This window comes from Aulonocara sp. 'chitande type north' Nkhata Bay, linkage group LG20 (genome assembly GCF_057382095.1).
Source record: "Aulonocara sp. 'chitande type north' Nkhata Bay isolate Kocher_YH1m ecotype deep benthic linkage group LG20, A_spYH_male_GT1.1, whole genome shotgun sequence".
NCBI classification, from domain to species: Eukaryota; Metazoa; Chordata; class Actinopteri; order Cichliformes; family Cichlidae; genus Aulonocara; species Aulonocara sp. 'chitande type north' Nkhata Bay.
This window is the reverse complement of record NC_141363.1, coordinates 11,071,251-11,087,700: the sequence shown is the minus strand read 5'-3', so window position 1 is coordinate 11,087,700 and position 16,450 is coordinate 11,071,251. Positions and strand designations below refer to the sequence as shown.

The 16,450-nt window shown below is 42.3% G+C and overlaps 1 protein-coding gene across 1 annotated transcript; it reads left to right on the top strand.

The window, feature by feature from the left end:
• The first annotated feature begins 40 nt into the window (after nucleotides 1-40).
• Nucleotides 41-14,917, top strand: LOC147305227 (TELO2-interacting protein 1 homolog). The gene is made up of 14 exons (XM_086277095.1): nucleotides 41-170; nucleotides 697-1,454; nucleotides 1,793-2,130; nucleotides 2,227-2,491; nucleotides 4,457-4,634; nucleotides 4,826-5,118; nucleotides 7,055-7,453; nucleotides 7,585-7,744; nucleotides 8,147-8,314; nucleotides 8,479-8,627; nucleotides 8,947-9,087; nucleotides 9,608-9,812; nucleotides 11,939-12,026; nucleotides 14,411-14,917. The coding sequence occupies exons 2-14, from the start codon at nucleotides 729-731 to the stop codon at nucleotides 14,628-14,630; spliced, it is 3,330 nt and encodes a 1,109-aa protein (XP_086133221.1). The 5' UTR covers nucleotides 41-170; nucleotides 697-728; the 3' UTR covers nucleotides 14,631-14,917.
• The last annotated feature ends 1,533 nt before the right edge of the window (nucleotides 14,918-16,450 follow it).

Here is a 16,450-nt window from a genome sequence, read left to right as displayed (position 1 = left end):
CACGGAAGCCTTAGTTTACGTTAAACATGTGCGTCGTTGGCGCAGACTCGTGATGCTGGTTATCGGCACAGCTTCATCTGTTTGTAAAAATCTAATTTTTCATTGTAAAGGCAAGCATTTCCAGTCGCTTTCACGGAAGGGGGGCTCCACTTAAACCTAACAATGTGAAGGTAGGCCGTGTTGATACTGACGCTGGTACCGCAGTGGTGCTTTAGAAGCTGGATGCTGTCAGCATGCTGTAGTTCAGCTACATGGTAGACTCGTCTTCTTAGACATGCTCTTGTTAAGTTTGTATTCCGTATCCTAAGATCTACATGAAGCAAACAAGTCTTCCAAAAGTGTTATAGTTGTACTAACGGATACAAGGGACCAACGCTAGTGTTTGGCAACACAAAACATCATAACTATCAGTGAAGCTGGTGCATGCAAATTCGGATGGATTCTTTTATTGACAGTAAGATGTAAAGCATTGTAATGCCATTTATATACAAAGGCTGTACCTGTGATCATACTGTAGAAGTAGGTTTTTATGTAATTAACCTGTAAATATAGGCCTTCAAAGTTACCAGCTGACCAAATCATATTCAATCACAAAGACAAAGTAGCAAAATAAATCAATAAACTTATATCTTCTTGAGCAGCACAGACAGCTTCCCGGCTGCTTACAGCACTTACTCTCGTGTTCTGCATTTCTAGCCATTCTCCGTCACCTAAGCGCCCCTGCAGTGATGCCTCCAGCCATGTCTCAAATAAGCGATCCAAAGATTGCTTTTGCCTACTTGCGCCCAGCCTGTGTCCTGCTCACCCGAGAGCCCACAGTGGTTAATGTGGAAACACTCAAAGGCCAGTTAAAAGAAGTCAACGATGCCACGTTGCAGCAGCTTCAGGAGTACGTCCTCTTCCCTCTTCGATTTGTCCTTAAAGTCCCCGGGGCTAAGAAGGAGCAGCTGGTGCAGTCTGTGACCGAGGCAGTAAGCTATGTTTTGGAGAACACTTGCATCCACAGCTGGGAAACCCTCCACAACCTCTTTTCCGAGCTTTGCCTGTGCCTGTCCTCTTCAGCTGATCCCGGGAAGCCTGCAGATACGTCAGAGGAGCTAAAATCAGCTGTTCTGAGGTGCCTGGATGCCCTGCTTCATGCTGCTTATGGTGATATAGTGTTCAAACTCTTTGAACCGATTATGCTGCCTGGGCTGGGTGCTGCCGTTTCACTGCTGCTGGCTTTGGGAGAGAAGGAGAAATCTCGAGATATACAGACAGCAGCCTTGACGTGCCTCCAGGCTTTGACTCTGCAGTGTGACTGCACCCAGGAACACGTAGTCCCATCATCAGAGGAGCGATGCTTTGTAGGCAGCGCCATGGCATCATTTTTACCTGGAATCACCATGGCTACGGCCAGGATCATTACAGGAGATTTGAGGCAAGGCCATGCAGTCACAGTCCGGGCCATCAAGGTACCACATGTTTGTTAATCAGATTTACAACAACAGCACAATAATGGCTTAACACTTTATTAGACGATAGTCATCATATGTAATCGATGATCTCATGCAATTTCATAGTTCGCAAGTGAACATTTACCTTGTTAACTGACTTGAACATTTAATAAACCGTATATTAAAAAATTTATTATGTGATTGTTTGATTTGTTGAATAATTCAGTTGACCTAAACCTTTCATTTACAGAGCATAAAGAGGGCTTGTATAGTTTTTCCAGAACTAAAGGAAAATTTGACAATATCATAATACAAATGCACTACAGTGATCTGATTATGTGATCACCTGTTGTCAGGTTTGGTCCAGGACTGTGGAGCTTGTCATGGAGGATGTCCAGCTCCAGTCCACTGAGTCCTATAAGACTCCCTCTGCAGACCTGGGGAGGATCGGACAGCTCATAGTCCTTCGGACACCGGAGTGGGTGAAGAACACGGCAGGGAAGCTGTCTGTCCTGCTCAAGAAGATAATCTCATGCACTTCAGCGCACCAGCACTGGAGGGTTAGAGTGGCAATGGTGGAGTTGGCCGATCACCTGCTGGCCAAATGCAGTCACTCACTGACTGATTGTGTAGGATCACTACTAGAAGCACTGGTGGGGGCAATCAATGATGTGGAACCTAGAGTCAGAGAGAGGTTTGATTTGATTGATATTTTTATAAAGAAAAGGAAGAAATGAATCGTAATTAATGGATACAAGATGTTTACTGATACTGCTATTTTCTCCTCTAGGTGTGAAGTTGCTCTCAGAGAGGTATCCCAGAGAAATCAGAGGTGCAGCGGCAGCAGTGGCACTCAGACCTTCACTGACATCTTATCTGAGAATCTCCATTCTTTGGCCACCTCCCTACCCAGACTGATGAGGACCTCTGATGACCAGAAGAAGCTCTTTGTTCTCAACGTGTTTTTGGGCTACTTAAAAATCTTAGGACCGCTTGTCTCTGTGGTGCTGAACTCGGCTGCACATCTGGAGAGGATTTCCAAAGCCTTAATGCAGGTAATGTAACAATAAGGTTACACTGCTTTTGATGTTATTATGCAACAACAGCCATGGATTTAAATAAAAAGTACACTTTTATCATATATATATATATATATATATATAGATTTAGAGATCTGTACAGCAATTTGTGTGTCTTGTTGAGCATGCACCAACACACACACAAAAACAATGAACACACATAAGCTTTTTTGCAAATGTTTCTATAAAAACCAGAGTAGTGTTCATTTGTGGATATATATGCTCACTTTTGATGATGATGTGATAAGGTGTTATCTCATCTATACATAAAAGTACTTCAAACCCCACATGCACATGTAATGTGATCTGTGTGTGTCGGACAGCTCAGACATGTGTGTCTGACGATCTGTAAATGAGCATAGTAGACATAAAAAAGTAAAGTGAGAGAAATCGAGTTGCCACAAATATCTCTATATCTAAATAATCCACGCAATTTATATAGTCGAAAAAGAGTAGAAAGAAGTTTACACTTATTTGATCCCATCTCCCTTAATACTCTTTAATATTTAAACATTTCATTCGTCAAATTCTAACAAATGTGCTGTTGTAGCTACTCACAGTGAGTTTTTCTTTTACATTTTTTCCCATCTACCAAAGAGCAATGATATCAGGGAGGTGTCTGCACAGCCCAGAGGACACTAAAAGGCAATTCCCATCTCAGCCAGTCTGTTCACCATGCTGCCATCTGGCAAGCAATACAGAAATATAAAACATTAACAGTTTCCTTCTTTCCTCATTTTCTCTACTTCTTCAGGCTGTCAGTTTACTGAATGATCCTCAACACTTTACCACGAAGAACAGCTATTTTTTTTTCCTATTTTTAAGTGATAAAAAGTTTTGTTATACAACCATTTATTTAATAACAATAATAATAAGGATTATTCTTGACTCTTTAATACAATTTCAATTTCAATTCAATATAAGAACGAAGACATGTGCAAATATAGTGTAATTTAGATGTGTTCAGTAACTATGTGAATGAGTGTGCAAATAAGGTCTACTTTGTAGTGGATTTGTGGAAGTTTTTGTTGTTTTTGAGTCTTTTGGTGAGTATTGTAAGGTGTTTGTGTATGTCAGTTCTTTGGTTGTATTGAGTTGAGGACTCTGACTGCTTGGGGAAAAAGCTCTTGCAGTGTCTGGTGGTTACGGTTTTGATGCAGCGAAACTGTCTGCCAGATGGAATCAGGGAGAATAGAGTATATGAGGGGTGGAACGTGTCCTTCACCATGCTGTTTGCACGTCGGATGATGTGTGTGTTGTAGAGTTGGTAGATGGGTGGGAGAGGGCCTCCAATGATCGTCTCTGCTGTCCTCACTATCCGCTGCAGAGACGTCTTTTCAGCAAAAGTTCAGTTCCCATACCAGATAGCGATGTAGCAGCAGACGACACTTTCAGTGGTTCCCTGGTAGAATGATGTGAGGATGGGAGGAGGGAGACTGGCCTTCTTCAGTTTGGTGTTCAGGTTCCAAGAGAGGTCATCATATGTGCACTCCCAGGAACCTGAACACTGTTGACCATCTCAACAGCAGATCCGTTGATTTTCAGTGGGGTGTGGGTCGTTGAGCTCTTCCTGAAGTTAACAACCATCTCTTTAGTCTTCTTAACATTCAGAGACAGGTTGTTACTCTGACACCAGTCCACCAGGTGTTGTACCTCCTTTCTGTATTCAGACTCATCGTTGTTGGTGACCTGGTTATTAATGCAAAAAATAATATTTTTAAATGTAGTCTCTTCAGGACTGCAGCCCAAAATATAGTATTTGACTTGTCAATGTTCATGTACAAAACCAAAATGATATATGTCTTATTTTGTGTAGAAATACAGGGCACCTTGGCATTAGTATTTTGTAGTCTGTAGTGCGGCTGCTTTAAGGTCCAATCTTGAATGTTTTTAGATTTCCTAACCCCGTTAAATTTCCTAAAGCTTCTGCGTGCTTTACAGGTGCTGGAACTCGATGTGATGGATGTTCGCATTGTGGAGGAGAGGAGTTACGCTGCTGCCGTGGAGACGAGCACCGGCTCCCATGATTCCTACACCACTCACACACAGAGGAAGCATTTTCTCTACTTCACAGATGAGAAAATCTTCTCTGTGCTCATGGAGATCTGTCGCACATTAGGTATAATTGCTCTTTGACTTGGACTCAGTTAGCCACTCCTGTTTTTTATCATCATTGTGCCTTTTCCATTGTAATTTCAAATGAATTTAAAGCAGTTATCTTCTAAAAACAACGACAGCTGGTATAAATACTCGTGGGTTGTAGCTGGCTCATTTCTTTAGCTCTCACAGATAACGTTTTTTTGTCTTTAGGTTATTATGGCAACATCTACCTGCTGACCGATCATCTGCTGGACTTGTACTGCCAGTCTTCAGTGTACAGAAAGCAGGCTGCCATGGTGTTAAATGAGACAGTTAGAGGTGCAGCAGGTATCGCTGTGGCAGACCAGAGTCAGGGTTTGGAGACCAAAGTTCGTGAAAGCCCTGCCACCCAGGAAGATATTAAAGCAGCAGCTGTTTCTATCATTGAGGAATACACCAGCCTGAACAACTGGCATTTGATTACAGTCAGCAAGGAGATGGATAGAGACCAACAGGATCAGCAGGTGAGGATATTTCAGTCCTGGGGCATCATTCATCAAGCATTTCCACACATAATATATCATTTGTTAACTTCATCTTGCCTCTAAGTGGAGTTCCTGACAAGTAGTATACTGACTCATCTCCTGTAGAGATGATTACAAAGAAATGTGCAAAATGCACATCCAGTCTAAACAGCAGAGCTGTTTGTACATAGATGCTACAAAATAAATCTAAGCAGTAAAACCTGGTTTAGACTAATTTAACTGAAGACTGAAAACATAAACAACACTCCTCATATCTTTTTAGAAATAATGCAAACATAGGCAAGGAATAGAGGGCACATTTTTGGGTGTTGCAAGGGCTTTATTGTACAGAGTGAGGAGCGATCAGCGGATATTCAGATCAGCGGATATATACTTGGCCAGTTCTGGTTGCAGCAGCCTGTTACCATGTTTTGCTGTTCTACATGCACAAAAACACTTTACAACTCCAAAGACACAAAGAAGTGAAATGATGTCGTTGTGATGGTCTGGCTTCACACGTCTGGGAGTGTCAAGGACTCTTCATTTATTTCTGCACAAACTTTTTTAAAATCACGTGGGCTCTGGGCTTTACCAGCTCACGTATCCACACCTCTTTTCACACTGATTTCTCAGCAGACTGAGCAGAAGTCAAAGCTGCTGCGAGATTTGAAGTAGCTACTCTGAAGTATCAAGGCTGGATTTTTGGAGCACGAGAAAATATCTGCAAAACTCCACCGAACAGAGGCCATAAACCTCTGGCAGCTTTCTGTTAGTTAGTAGATAAACTTGCAGTTTCACTCTGTCAGCTAAAAAGTACAAACATCCTGCCGGCATTGCCAAATAAAAGAATCGAAGAACACAGATACACGTTTGTCAGGAGGAATTTTTGACTCCTATAGAGGCGCTTTCTGTTTCTGCTCTCAAGTCAAACTGGGTCATAAATGGAGTGCAGTATGAACCTAGTTTTCTTACTAAAACACATGGTAAGATGTTGAATGCTTTTTCATCCTTATAAAAAAAATTTTACACAAAGAAACAGAATGACTCTGTTTGAGACGAACAAGCTGCCTGCATAGACGGGCTCAGTAAAAGATGTCGATAGTTCGATTGGAGAGATCATACATGCCACTTCCTCTATAGCTGAAAATTCACAGGACATTTATAAACAACAGTGATTCCCAAAGTGTGGGCTGGGGCCCCCTTGTGGGCTACAGAGGTACTGCAGCTGGGCTGTAATACTTCTATTAGAGCTCAAAGCTATATACTTACAGTATTAGCTTATATTTATTTATTATCTATTAATTGATGTATTTATATAAAATTTGAATTAAAACTGGTACTAGGAAATTATTAGCTTATGATTTTACTCATTACTCTGACCTAAATAGAAAAAGAGAACACATTAGACTGGTTTTGTTCTCTTTACTCTGGCTTCCATTACGTTTTAGAATTGATTTCATTTCACTGACTTTTAACGCTGTGAGTCGTGACGCTCCTGCCTACATGTCTGATATTTTTGAACCCCACGCTCCCTCTTGCAGCCTGAGATCATCTAATCAAAGGCTGTTGGTGGTCCCACAAACACGTTTTAAGCCTGGAGGAGAGTGCTGCATTCAGTCATTGTAATGATAATAATTATCATTATTATTATTAAGTTTACTGCTCTTTTATTCAAGATTGTCTCTTAGTGTCAGGTGGGCCACACATTGATTTTAACACTTTACATATGAGTGCGTAGGATGAGCATTTTATAACAGCCTGTGTGGTTTTTGTTTTTGCAGGAAGGCTAAAAGCTGTTTAATGTCTGATCTAACTGTGTCAGACATTTGCGTTCTCACGCGCATGGATAATATCTAGAAAACCTCAGGTCTGCAGTACATGTGTAAAAGTGGTTAGAAAGCAGTGCATTAACATGTGTTTTTGTCTCCTTGCGTAGCTGCTCAGTCCATCCAGACTCCTCTCCATATCCAACAGTGATGCCGGCAACTCAAATACAAGCTCTCTCCAAGTGATTCCTTCATCATCAACATCTGCATCCACGATCCACCAGCTCAACAGCAACATCTGGCAGCTGTGCATCCAACTCGAGGGCATCGCCTGCTGTGCTCAGGCGCTGGGCCACGATTTCCGTCCCTTGTTGATGACCTCGCTGTATCCTGTGCTGGAGAAAGCTGGTGAGGAGACGCTGCTGGTCAGCCAGGCGGGACTGAGCTCCATGTGGGACATCAGTAAGGCCTGTGGATACGCTTCCCTCAAGGAACTGATCAATGAGAACTCTGACTACCTGCTTAATGACATTTCACTCAACCTTCAGAGAATCAGCCAGCATCCACAGGTAGTTATGTTTTTAACCCAAAATGGACACAGAAATGACTGCTGGAGGGTTTACCCGATTTCCTCCTTTGTCTGCTTTGTGCTGCCCTGAGCTTGTACTGTATTTCATTATAATCCTGTCTTGTTGCCCAGGCTCCACGGGTGTTGACAGTTATGTTGACTCACTCTGACTGCAGCCTGCTGCCGCTGGTCGGGGACATCGTTCAGGATGTGCTGACGGCTCTGGATCTCAGCTACGAGCGCACAGCTGCTCTTTTCTGCTCCGTGCTGCACGCGCTCATGAAGGCACTGGGTAAGATTTCAACAGTGATGTCAGCTTGAGTTTCACATATGCTGGGAGTCAAAGAGGACAAGGAAGAAAATGCAGTGTCTTTAAAACTTTCTGTCAAGGAGTACACTTCAGGACAAATAACTTTGCTCGTTATCAAATTATCAGTATCTTTGGAAACATTTAATACATCGTGATGGTTTAAATGCTCAGTCGTTTTCTGCTACATATTCATAATGATATTTATACAGCGGCACTATAGGTGTTTGCAGTTTTACAAGCCCTCACAATAAAAATGTGTAAATTAAATGTCACTAATGGCTCTTTCCAAAAAACATCAGTGTCTCTGTCACACTGATTTAATCAGCTGACTTATTTTATTGTAACCAAACCTATGCTCATATTGTTGTCTTGTTTTTCCTTTAGCGAGGTGGTTTCCTTCCACTTGTAGCAGGACCAGTAAGTCTACCAGCTACAGGCAACGCTCCAGTGACCAGGAAGACCTCAGCATTCGCCAATTCCTGCTGAATTACCGCAAACAGAAAGAACTGGCAGAGGGCATTGGAATAGAGGATGATGACACTGAAGACCAAGGTAATAGGTCTGTCTAAGGGCCAGTGGAATATAAGCTATAGGTTGTAGTGGTGATTATTTTAGATTCAGAGTGTAGAGGAGATGGATCATTGTAATTAAGAGTCATAGAAATCTGAACCTCACTGCTAAACTGGCGGTCTAACTGTACATGTGCTCCATTGCAGAAGTCCCTCCCACTGAGTGTGAGGATGTTGAAGATACTGGTAGTCCTGATGTGAAAGCAGAGCTTCCCTCCCACCTCAGCATCACTAAGGATGTTATGGAGCGCTGCATTCATCTGCTGTCTGATCCCAACCTCAGGCTCCGACTCAAGGTACTGTATCAGTAGTTTTACGTAGAGTCAACTGTTGGACTAATAACAAAAATAATCATTCTTGTGAAGGTAGGACCGCCAGCGTTGGTACAATTCATCCTGTTAGAACTGTGTGGATGACTGTTCAGTGGTGTAATGCTCATCAAGGAAAAACATTCAGTCTGGTCCAGGAGTGAAACAGAAATAAGTCTGCGCTGAAGTCGTGCCTGCTCAGGAGTTTGGGCTCTCAATGCAGACCTCAGTAATTAGTTTCAGCTCACATATAATCAGGATCAAAACAGAGATAATTGTTAGGTGTGTTGTGCGTCTTTGTCTTTAGGTACTGGACGTGCTGGAGTTGTGCGTTCAGGTGCTGAGTGAGAGGGAAAATGAACTGCTGCCTATGGCTCATCGCTGCTGGCCAGCACTCCTGCAGAGACTCACAACTGATGACCCATTAGCAGTCCTCAGAGCCTTCAGGGTAAGTAAAACAAACCTCTCTTTTCATTATGTGAGTCAAAATTATTCAAGTCGTCTTTAGTTTTAAACTCTTAGTAGTGAAAGAATGAAAGATGCTGCCCAACAACAGGCTTATTTCATTCAGAAATAGTTCTATTATTTACTTTTTTGGGTTGTAATGTGAAGACTCTTTAAATTAACATTTCTTCTATCAGCACAGAAAAATCACAGTGTGGATGCCTTCTTAGAGGCTGCTTGTCGGTGTAAATTGGGCTACTCGTCAGCTCCTGTCATCAGCTGGACTATTTTTGAATTTGTTATTCATGTTTTAATTGATGAACTGACAAATTCAAACACGTTAAGTCTGTAAACAGTCATTTATTCACTCAGAGCTGCTGCTGGGAAATTGTTTCATCAGCTTTGGGATATATACGAGTTTTGTAAATGCTATAATTCATCCAGGAGTATACAACGGGAAGGTTTTATTGAATTTTGACAGCTTGCTGCTTTTGTACATTACATTTTTGTACATTTCATTCCAGGTGCTGTGCGTGCTGGGTGAAACATGTGGGGACTTTCTGAGGAGGAGGGTTTCTAAAGAGGTTCTGCCCAAGCTGAGCGCCTCTCTGGCACGGCAGGCTCCGATCAGCGCCAAGGCTGGGCCTGTCTACACACACACCCTGGCCTACAAACTGCAGCTGGCTGTATTGCAGGGGCTGGGCTCACTGTGCCAGAGACTGGATCTGGGTAAGAGAATAGAGACACAGTGCTCACAAACAGCACAGTTTCACCAAGACACAACATAGTGCATCATCCTGTAGAACTGTACTTGGGATCTGGCAATGATCAAAGCAGCCACAACATGGACAAATCAGAGCAAGACAACTATTCTTAGTATGACGCCTCACTTTATGGAGATTGGTGCAACATGAAGCCCATTTATGTAAAAATACATTGAAGACAGATGACCTCTTATCTTATCTTTATCTAACCTCTTTTCAGCTGTAATATTTAACTGAACACAACGAGAACAAAGAGCTACCAGGATTTTTTTGGCCTACTGTTAAATGCCCCCTGTTCAATACTTTACTTTTTCTCTGTGCTGTTTTGATCCCATATTTATTTTGGGTAAATACATGTTATCTATCTTATTGAAGCCTATTTGATCACAGGGCTGTAACTTTCTTGTAGGAATCAACTTTATGATTTATAAATGAATGAGTTATAGTCAGCTTTCTTCCTGTGAGTGAGACAACAGCAATACAAGTTTGTGTCTGTACTTTAGTACAGAGATGAAGATGTCTCTATACTGAGGTTAACAAATTAGGTTGTTAGCCTGATTTGACATTAAAGCTGTGTGTGGGGAGATGCGTCGTCAGAAAAAGCCAAAGAATTTATTGAAGCTCCTTCACCACCAGGTGGCAGTCTCGTATAACAATGAAAATCAACCATTGGTATCACAGCATAAATCAGGGCATCTCTGCTTTATTATACAAACCTTAAACAGTTTGACATCCTAAACGCATGACAGTGATGTTGTTCCTAAAAATGCCTCTTCACTGTGGCAGCTCTGTCATTCAACATATGTTAACCATGACTTTGATGATACGGACCACAGCCAGCTGTGCCAGCAGGATGCTGCTCAGGTCCAAACTGCACACACAGCTACGACTGCAAGCAGCTCTTCTTATACCCAACTGAGAAACGTGATTGTTCAATCAGCGAATCATGAGGTGACAGTGAAGGAGGCCGTTTAATTGATAAGATCAGAGAAGTTGTTTTTGTTTACTTTGTGCTCAACATACTTCCATTAGCATGTTGAAAATATTCAAGGCCTGCAGGCTTCTGCCATTGCATTCCCAATTATGCAATTATGAGCTGCTTGTGTGATTTTTGGTCACCTGCGCAGTGTGGAGGTGAACTGAGTGACAGAGTGAACATCACAAATGTCACACCCTCCCACTGAGGTTCATCGCTGACAGAGGAAAAGAGTCACAAAGGTGACAGAGCTGTCTGCAGCCTTTCCAGAGCCAGCGTTACATCTAACAGTGACAAGGACTGCAGTGTAAAGACAATTGTAAGATATCAGGTTGTTTGTGAAACTGTTCCTTTAAAATAGCTTACAGCACTTTTTGTACTGCAAACTCTCATACAGTGTAGTGTGCAGATAAACAGGCACGATACACGTTGTGTGTTTGAGATGCTCTTTGTGATTATTCTTTGAAGTCGGTTTCAGTATGGTCTTCAGGTCACAGGGGGTGGGACAAAGATGGTTTTAAAAAGGAGATTAACCAGCAGTGGTGAGGGAGACGTGGTATGTAGTGGGAGGGGGCAATTTCAAGAATAAATGCTCACCTGGACAGGCAGAATTATTGTTGGTAAGCTTTAACGTTCTGACCTCTCAAAACTGCTGTGAAATCCTCCCCGAACCACCTCAGCAGTTTTACTGAGCTCATTAGTTATCAGAGGTAAAGTCCAGGCTTGGCCTACTTTTTATACTCAACAACAGTACCCATGTATGTAGTGAAGCCTGGAGCTGCACATGTAACGTGCCCCACTTACCTCACATCCTACTGCACCACTGCCTGCTGTTTCAGCCCATCCACCACCCCAGCATCCACCTGTGTGCTCCTGGAGGTTCATGAGTAACATATTTGCAGGGAGTGATCCACCCGAAGACCAGGCACCGAGCTCAAACTGTATTCTGCTGCTGTGATTAATCAATGAAATTAACTTGGCTTTGATCCATTTCATTCTTTTTTATTTTCTTTTACAAGTCGATTTCTGTTGAAATTTCTGGATAAAATATAAAAGTATTACAATTGTTATATGAATAAAATATAGTAAAAATGTCCTGTGTTTGGTTTTCTCAGCTGAAGCAGACCTAGATGTGGTTTGTGAAGCCTGTCTACCCTACCTGAGCTCCAGACAACCCATCAGACTGCAAGAAGCCTGTTTAAAGTAAGTCTTTATTAAGGACCGCTGTAGTCTTGGAAAGTAACTAAATCCTTCATTTAGTTACTAATGTGTTTGAGTGTTACACACAGACAGAATGCCATAAATGAAAACTGTACCATCCAGTTGACATTGTATTGCCATGTTGGTCATTAACAGCCACGTAACATGATTTATTAGTAAAATCTGAATTTAAATTGAATACCATACCATACCATACCAACTTTATTTCTAAAGCACTTTAACATAAAACCAGAGTTTCACAAAGTGCTGTACATGTTAATAGCATACGTAAAGAAAATTAAAATGAGATACGATAAAATAAATAGATACAATAAATTGAAACATGTTAAAACAAATTGAGTCAACCCCTCTAATCAATGCCAAAGGCTTCAGCGAATAAATATGTTTTAAGAAGACTTTTAAATTCAGAGAGAGAAGAGGCCTGCCTAACATGCAAGGGCAGATCATTCCACAACTTTGGAGCAGCTACAGCAAAAGCACGATCACCTTTAAGTTTATACTTAGTTTTCGGTACCTTAAGGAGTTGCTGATTGGCGGACCTAAGGGAACGGGCAGGTGTATATGGTTGTAGTAGCTCCGAGAGGTAGGGGGGGGCCAGGCCATTAAGAGATTTAAAAGCAAATAAGAGAATTTTAAAAACAATCCTAAAATGTACAGGTAGCCAGTGGAGTGAAATTAAAATAGGGGTAATGTGCTCAAACTTTTTTGTTCCAGTTAAAAGACGTGCTGCAGCATTTTGCACAACCTGCAGGCGCCTAATGGACGCATCACTAACCCCAAAATAAAGTGCGTTACAATAATCCAGCCTAGAAGTAACAAAGGCATGGATTACTGTCTGAAAATGCTGTTTCGATAAGATAGGCTTTATTTTGGCTAATTCCCTCAAATGAAAAAAGCTAGATCTTACAACAGCTCTGACCTGGCTTTCAAGTTTAAGATTTGCCTCTATTTTAACTCCCAGATTAGTGATGACTGGTTTAACATACTGTGCCAGTGAACCAAGATCTATAATAGTGGCCTCAGAAGCGCCACCAAAAACCATCACTTCTGTTTTCTGTTCATTAAAATGTAAAAAGTTCAAAGCCATCCAAGTCCTTATTTCATCAAGGCATCTGAGCAGCGGGTCTACTGAGAAGCCATTTATCTTTTTAAGTGGGAAATAAATCTGGGAGTCATCGGCGTAGCAGTGGAAAGAAATCCCATGTTTCCTGAAAATAGACCCAAGGGGTAGGAGATATAGAGAGAAAAGAAGCGGGCCTAAAACTGAACCCTGTGGAACCCCACAATGCTCAACATCATATTTGGAGAGGTGCTGGGTGTTACACAACAAAATATGACTTCAGGAGTCATTCTTGTCTTTGAACACTGAATATGAAACAAAGCACTGTGGCTATAGCTTTTGTTTCCTGAAGGAGAGGAACATGGGACCTGAGAATGGAATACCTCAGGAATAATCAGGTTCTTGCATGTTCTGGGTAAAGACACCAGTATTTGTGACTTTAAAGTATATTACCTGTAATATAAGACTTTTAACCCTTTGCTGCAAACTTTAGTAAATCAGTTTGTGGGCCTGATTTAAATATCACCCTCACTCATTTTGTCCCTTGAGAAAGAAGTTCCAGAAATACGCAGATGTAGTTCTGCAGTTGTGGCTAAAACCAATAGGAGCGGCTAAGCTAACTTCAGGTTGGCACACAACAGTGCTAACTTACAATAGCTAGCAATCCCAACTTGGCAAAAGTGTTCCTAGCCAGGTAAAGAGGATAAAAAGTGAGAATGACTGTGATGAGTTTATATGTGGCATATCATCACAGGTCATTTGCTGTACAGGCGTGAATAGAAGTGTCTTCAGGACACGTAGGGCCGTGATCTCCCAATACTGTGTGTAACGAATCTGAAAGGGAACTCGTTTCACCTTTACACTGGCATCTGATGCAAAAAGTGTGCACTGTGAGACCTACAGTAATGTAAAGGACAGATGGAAGTTGTGAATAAAAAAAGCAAATAAATAAATAAATGGCTCAGAATGCAGTATGCAAGCAGCCTTTAATAACTCACTTCTGAATTATTGATCTAAGTGTTTGGGTAGCAACATAGCAGCCACAAGTAAAAACACACGCTTTAATATATTTAAGTATTTTCCTGCTTGGAGGTGATTTAAAAAACAAAGCTGAAGAGAAAAGCAGTGTTGAGTTAATGAGCTTATAGTTAAACTGTTGGTTTGCATGTTAAAGCCAGCAAAACTCATTCAGTCTGTCACTTTGGATTATAGGAAGGTGTTTTCCATACAATAGATATTACGTACAAAGTGAACACACAGCTCAGAGCTAATCCTGTTCCCATGTTTCTTTCTCTTTCCTGCACAGTGTGTTCCGACACTTAATCCAGGTGGATCCAGACACCTTCTGGTTTACTCTAAATGAGCTGCACTGCCCGTCCTCTTACATCCCACACCACCCCGACCTCCTGCCGGTGCAGCTGAACGGCACGGGCAGGCCGAGAGACGAGTTCTCGGACAACGTGTTCAAACTGCTCAAGGAGGAGTTTGGCTCCGTTACTGAGACAGTTAACCAGCCAGTCAGCTAATGAGCTGCTGCTTGATGAAATTGACTCATCTCACAAACGGACAACTTATTGAACCACGACTTCAACAGGTCAATTAACTGAAAGAAATCTGTCAGCTGTGCCAAATAGTTGATCACCTAGCTCTGTGGAATTAAGAGCTACTCTGTAATTTACAAAATGTTACTTAGTCATCACCTTCATTATCTAACCTCCTAGCTTCTGCTAGCCCACAATTAGTACTTGCTGTACATTAACATTAGATGAAAATGGAGCTCTACTGAGTTATGTTTGATTAAAAAGAGAAAACAAAAACGAAAGTATCTGACATTTGTCTCTTTCCTTATTTTCCTGAGGAGGGAATCTCAGCAGATGAATTCACACACATTTTTACATCATATGATTTGATTTGATATACCTTTATTAGTCCCACAAGGGGAAATTTCATAAGGCTGCCGACCTATTGCACGCAATGGCGGCACCATCTTACCCTCCGACCATACATACATTACACAAAACATCACATGGGGAAGACAGGTCAGAGAGGTATAACAATGGAAAATGCACCACATGAGGAAAGATAAGGAGAAAAAAATAACTCCCCCCAGACTGAGCTCCAACAGGGAGATCAGTTTGAGAACAGAAAAAAAACACCTCTGCACATAGCACATGAAAAAACTCTTAATACACCAAAGAAACACATGACAAGCAACAGGGGTGGGCAAAGGGTGAGAGACAGCCGATTTAGACAGTACATCCGGGCCTGCAGCCTGTGCGCTGGTCTCCTTGATCCACCGTCAGCATCGGAAGGGAATAAGCGTTGAAGGCGTTTGGAAAGGGAGGGGGGATGAGTGTGTGTGTGTCCAGTTCAGCTGAGACAGTCCTTCACCCTGCTAGGCTAAGTAAACAGTCTTCCAGCCAACCCAGGTGGCCTTGCATGGAATGGGAAGGAACAGTCTAAACACAGACGTTATCAGGGTGTTGTTGTTCGGCTCCAGCCTTGCTACCGCAGCTGGCGCCGAGAGGGTATCCGCATGAGGTGATGGTGCTTTTTACTTTAGTGTGAACAGCTCATATGAATTTCAAAGCAGTTCTACAGTCCAACACTGATCTCTCAATCTCCCGTTGGAGAGCCGCGAGCTTCGCCATACTTGCGTTCTGTGATGTTGTCATTCTTGTGCTCAAGGAGCCGATTCTGAGAACTCACGACAGTGTGCCTCCCCGAGATGTCATCCAATTTGCGCTCAGAGATGTTATTCCGAGCTAGCCCTTCCGAGATGTAATCCAGTCTGCACTCAGATCTTATTCTGAGTATTCACAGCAGCCGTTGCCTTTCCAAGATCTTATCCGTGCTGCACTCAATGAGCCCATTTTGAGAAACTCACGCCTCTTCCCATCGTTCCAATCCCGGCGGGCAGCCTTGTGGGGGTTTGAACAGCCGATTCCGCTTTCTTAATTCTTCGATAAGTCAGGGCCAAGCCAGCTCCGATCAGCCAGAACCCTGTTACCATGGTTCCGAATAGGTAGATATCTTCAACACTCAGGCTCACCCAAGCCCAAACTTCTCATTGAGAAAGGGGTGTCAATTGCATTCAGGGACCAGTTGATCCAATTCATAATTCCTTTTTTAGGTTTTAGAGAACAGACTGTGAGAGAGTGTTCCAGGGAAAAGTAATACAAAAAACACGAGACTAGACAAGGACATAAGAGGCTAAGCAGTGAAACTAAGGGAGAGGAGGAGAGGAGAAAAGTGCGACCGCCTTCGTCAAGAGCAGTGTGACCTTCCTTGGCCAGGCTTGGGACCAGCAGTAACAGTATACTAGCTTTGGAAGCCCTAAGGATGG